The 5,644-nt window shown below is 30.5% G+C and overlaps 1 protein-coding gene across 1 annotated transcript in view; it reads left to right on the plus strand.

Moving 5' to 3' along the window:
• Positions 1-508: 508 nt before the first annotated feature.
• LOC106474808 (nicastrin-like) overlaps positions 509-5,644 on the plus strand; it is a gene marked incomplete at its 5' end in the record, with an annotated part of 27,384 nt that continues 22,248 nt past the window's right edge. Inside the window, 3 exons of the mRNA XM_013935500.2 lie at positions 509-653; positions 2,050-2,156; positions 4,720-4,893. Coding sequence (XP_013790954.1) covers positions 509-653; positions 2,050-2,156; positions 4,720-4,893 — 426 coding nt within the window. The remainder of the gene's footprint in view (positions 654-2,049; positions 2,157-4,719; positions 4,894-5,644) is intronic.

Genomic DNA, 5,644 nt, shown 5'->3' on the forward strand with positions numbered 1-5,644 from the left:
TACGGTTTTTTCCTTTGTTAACATTCAGTCTAACAACAAGAATATGTTACTTGAAAAAACAAGAATGTGTTCAGTTCAGATAACTGATGATTGCTAGGTTTAATAAAGCTTGATTTGAAAAGGATACAAGTTATCCATAAACGAGAGTATCTAACAGTTCAGATAACTGATGATTGCTAGGTTTAATAAAGCTTGATTTGAAAAGGATACAAGTTATCCATAAACGAGAGTATCAAACACGCACAGATCTAGCACTGTATTCTACATGTATAATGTTACTGTTTGTGTGTCTGTAGTCCCTGTAAGTTGACAGTCAAATGTACTGTGTCTATAACATTTAATGGACTTCGTAAGTTTTTCAATTTGACAACTAGTTCTGATATAAGTACAAAAGCGTAGAAAATGGTTTTTTTTCAAGAATAAGATTAGAGCTTTTACATTAGTATACCACAATACAACTGGTACGTTGATGATGTGTTTAATGTAATATAATTAACTTTTATTTTAGTGTTATCATAAGTTTAATAATCCCAGCGAAGGCTCTGACCAGAAGTGGCCTCTTTGTGCAGCAGAGATGAAAAGTGTTATGTTGGCTGCAAAAGACACAGAAACGTGTATGAGAAGAAGTAATCTTGCTGCAAATCTGAACCCAAGTAATTCTTTAATTTAATGGATTCTTTAATGATAGTGTACGTGTATCATTGTATTGCACTAAAAGCTATCTCTGTTGAAATTCAATTATGTTGTTAATATTTATCTTTATAAACAATAATATATGCGTGGAAAATAAATGTGTATCTTGGAGGGATAAATGTTGGCTATTTCCAAATGCTAAGTAGTTAATAAACTTGATTACATATATGAAAAGTAATACTTTAGTAACGGCTGTAAAGTTGTAATTAACAACAATACAACTGTTAATATTTATCTTTATAAACAATAATATATGCGTGGAAAATAAATGTGTATCTTGGAGTGATAAATGTTGACTATTTCCAAATGCTAAGTAGTTAATAAACTTGATTACATATATGAAAAGTACTACTTTAGTAATGGCTGTAAAGTTGTAATTAACAACAATACAACTGTGCTATTAGCCTCTTATTGTTGACTACCAAAAATTGTCAATGGAACATTGTTAGTTTAGAGGGTAGGGTAGTGAAGTCAGCATGTGTGGAGTAATGGGGTAAGAAGTTGACTCTCTGAGTGAGTGCTGAAAGACAATGTTTAAACTTATTTATAAAACAAGTCAACAATATGTGAAGAATGTTGACTTGAAAACAACAAAATGGGCTAAAAATCACAAATATGCATTCTGAATATTCAACAGTGGCAAAAATGCCCCCCCCCCTCCGTCCATTGGCTCAATGGGAAATCCGAAGGCTTATAATGTTAAAAGCCAGATTTTGATACCCAAGGTGGGCATAGCACAGATAGCCCATTGTATAGCTTTGTGATTAATAACTATGGCAAAAAAACCTTATGAATTGGCAGCACGGAAGACAAAGATCTAAATATATGCCAGTATGGCTTACAACGATATGGCATTCCGGCACTCACTTCAGGCAAAGTTTATGTATAAAAGAAAAATTCCAATAAGTTTTTTTTTAAAAGGAAATGTTAGTTGATATTTGAGTATAGTTACTTTCTCAAGAATGATTATTGTCATACATGTTTTACTGTTAGGGCATGGAATGTATTGCATTGTTGGAAACCACTTTTAACACATTTACTTAATTTTCATATTAACTGTTTATCTAAAGTGCCAAATTCCATGAAATATGGAACACTAGTATCATACTTATTTTGTGTTGATAAGACATTCTGCTTATTTAATGCTTCTAATATTTGTAGCAACATTATATTGTTATTTATCAATTATTTGTCTAATAGATTTCTTTTGTTTTATACTGTAATTATCTAATTAGAAATTGAATTGTATTTTTTTACTTTAAATATTTATATAGAAAGCATTTTTTTTAACATTTTTAAAAAATATTTTAGATTGCTGGAAGTTAATAACGAGAATTATAATTTGTATTCATCTAGTCCAATACTGTGATCCTCTTAGTGGTAGGAACGTGGTGATGACTTTGTTTCCTTCTAATAAATCTAGTCCTCTAACAGAAAGATCGGTGATTGTGGTCGGTGCGAGGGTGAGTAAAACTTGGAGTTAAAATATCAGGCTATTCGGTAATCAGTCTGAACAGAATGTTTGGAAAAAACGCTGTAAATATTACATATATTTCTTAAGTTCTGAAAATTTTCAATGTTTGAATGCAAAAAAAACTGAATATTTGATTATCACTCTCGGGTTTCGAAGATCAAGAACCCTAATTTTTTTATACTATAGATAGTAATCCACTTATTAATTTTTATTTAATTAAAAAATGCACCAAAGAATATCGACTAATAACATGCAAAAAGTAGACAAATTCACTTACTTATAAAAAATTTTCCTGACTTTCTAACTATGTGACGAGAGTCGTTACAAATTCATCCAAGCTAGTCGTTAACTTTCCAACAGGAATGAATCTTGTACTGTGAGTGAAATTGATGATATTCTGTTTGGAATACAACATTATACAATACATCATTTGATAGATGAAAACCTTGGATTTCTATTGGTTATAAGTAATGTATAATTAAATGTAAGAGAGAACTATCAACGAATTGTGAAAGAGGGGGTGTGGCAGGAGGGGTCTGATTTTCTATTCGATAGCTCTGTAACAAAATAAAATTGAAGGCTCTAAAAATTGGTTTGTCTGAGCAATAATGATTTTATAGAGAGTATTTTATATTTAATTTTGTACATTTTCGAGGGGTGATGGATAAAATAGAGATGATGACATGCTAAGACAAAATGTGTCACGAGGGGCCCCACTAGTGGAATTTTTTTATATATTTCCTTGTAGAATTAAGAACTTAAAACTTTTATACTATTAAAATATGGATTATTAGCTAAAATTTTATGCTATTCTAATTGGTATACCATAAACAAAAAGTAGTTTAATAAAATTTTGAATGTAGACACTTAACACCTTGTTTCATGTGCAATAAAGGGTACCTGGCATTAGAGGGTTAATGATATACAAAATGGACTAAGGTATCAGCTATTATCATGTTAAAATTGACTGTCTTTTCAACATTAAGAAACATGAAGAAAACATGCAACAAATGCATGATAAGTGCAATTATTTTAACATAAAACAACTATGTATACATCCAGTACTGTCTGTTGATGTGCGGGTCAAAGCTTTAAATTTGTTATCAGTGTACTTAGTGGTTAGCATGCCAGACTGTGGATATTAGGTTCTGTTGTTTGTGAACTGTTACTGCAAAAAACAGAGTGCTTGGTACTACGGGTAGTCTCTCAGAGTGATGGTCAAATCCTACTATTCAGTCCGACAAAAGAGTTTATGGTGGGTGTTATTGACTGTCTGCCTTCCTCTGGTTCACAATTAAACACTAGATGAAAAGCCTAAATGTTTGTTGAATCTTGTGAAAAGCTATATTTCATGAAGATTCTTGAAAAGCCTAAATGTTTGTTGAATCTTGTGAAAAGCTATATTTGTGTTTAATTATGAACAGGAAGGTTGAATCAGAATTGGTCACAAAAGCTTGCTACTTCACTTTTCTCAGATTTCTCCCGTCCTAGTGTGTAGGGGCCATCTTGTATTTACAGTGTGATAATAGATGTAGATTTCAATCTTTTCCAGACTGGATGTGTTTGTGTATGTGAATAATTCACTAAATTATATAAAACTTGGCACAAACATAGTGAATTGTCCCTAGTCTTGGTCTTGTGTAGCTTGGTGCTAAACTACAAACAAACACACAAATTTAAATTTTGTTTTCTTGCTGATCAGAAAGTTCCATTTTATATATCCAGTCAGTTTCAACTCTGTTGATATTTATAAACAAGTTTCTTTTGAAAGTTTGTTTTGCCAGTTGTACTAATCACAACTCCTGGCTATATGACATAAAAAAAAATGTGTCAAAAACTGACAAAGATATATTGACCTATAACGTGATCTTTCACAGTGGTGTCACCATTATTTTTGTCATGCTATTCTTAGTCAAAATCAGCTTGTGTGTAATAAATGTGGTTTTGTTTCAATAAACAACAAACCATGTTCAGTATGATACATTTAACAATAATATTCAATAAATAAGGACTTAAGTCATCAGAATATTTTACCACTACCTACAGTACTTGCTAAACCTAACTAATCTTATCTGAAAACTTGTCAGATTTCTATAACTTCAAACAGATATAGTTTAATATGAAACATTTTAAGAAACAAAAATAATGTTTAAAGAAAGTATAAAAATTCTGTGGTCTATTCCCGATTTCTCTGTACTTCTCATTAGATTCTGTTGTTTTATTACTTGGATCACTTTATTGACTCCACATAGATGTAAATAGTTTATGATATTCTCAATCTAATGTTATTTAAATTTTTTTCTGTGCTACATGTAAAGCTGGGCTTCATGAATAGTTGTTGAGATTGCATGCTGTTAGATCATAAGGTTAAGTTGGTAGATGGTATTAAATTCAAGACACATGTTACACAAGCTAAATAGTTATGCTACTCTTTATCTTTAAAGCTTCTGCAGTATAAATTAAAAACGATTATTATTGTAGATTTAAGAAAGTATTAATAGCATTATTAAATAGGGTACATTTTATGAAACCTTTTTTTTTTTTCTACATAGATCGATGCATTTTCACTTTTTGACAATGCTGCCCCTGGAGCCGACTCGGCAGTTAGTGGATTGGTTACTCTCATGGCAACTGCGAATGCTCTTGCTTTACTCCGAAAAGATATAACAAAAAAAATGAATGAAAAGAATTTGACCAAGAATGTGTTGTTCATCATTTTTAATGGGGTATTTTTAATTCAATCTCTGTGGTTATTTTAAAGGTTCTTTGGTTAGTGAATTCTTTTGTAAAATATTTATTGCCTAATGTGAAAGAATCTCATTGAAATAAGTATTAGGAAAGTAATGTACACGTTGTACTGAAATACAGAACTTACAATTCTGAACTTTTTAATTTGTTTGTAAGCTCGTTAATGTTTGTTTTTTATCCTAAAGACTAAATCTTATTTTTTTGTTAGAATGTGATGTCTTTACAGAAATTTAATGTTTTCGTGTCTCTCACATTTTATTCAAGTCTGATTTCTATTTAGGCAGTTATTAAATTGTTTCTTTAATTATCTTTTTATAATTTATTTACACAATAATTTGAATGCCTCGTTTTGATGAATTTAACTTTATAATTGTCTCTTCAACTTTGAATGTGTGAAGATGGTGTATAACTTCTGAGTATTTCTTTGTGATAATATGAAATGGACATTATAAAACTAATGTTTTTTTTCCTTATTATTATTATTATTCTGGAAAGAAAGTATGTTCTGGATTAATGTTTAGAATGAGAGACATTTTTTTTGATGAGCAGAATGATTGTGGGTTAATCTTAACAACTTAGAACTTATGTTCTCTCTACAGTATTTTAACATTTGAACAATCTCTCTCTAGTTAAATTCGATGACGAGGAACCCACTTTGAGACTAATACTGGCTGGAGGTAGAATCAGGTACAAGTAATTTACACTGACACGGATATATATATATATATA

The sequence above is a fragment of the Limulus polyphemus genome, unplaced genomic scaffold (genome assembly GCF_000517525.1).
Source record: "Limulus polyphemus unplaced genomic scaffold, Limulus_polyphemus-2.1.2 Scaffold7711, whole genome shotgun sequence".
Lineage (NCBI taxonomy): Eukaryota > Metazoa > Arthropoda > Merostomata > Xiphosura > Limulidae > Limulus > Limulus polyphemus.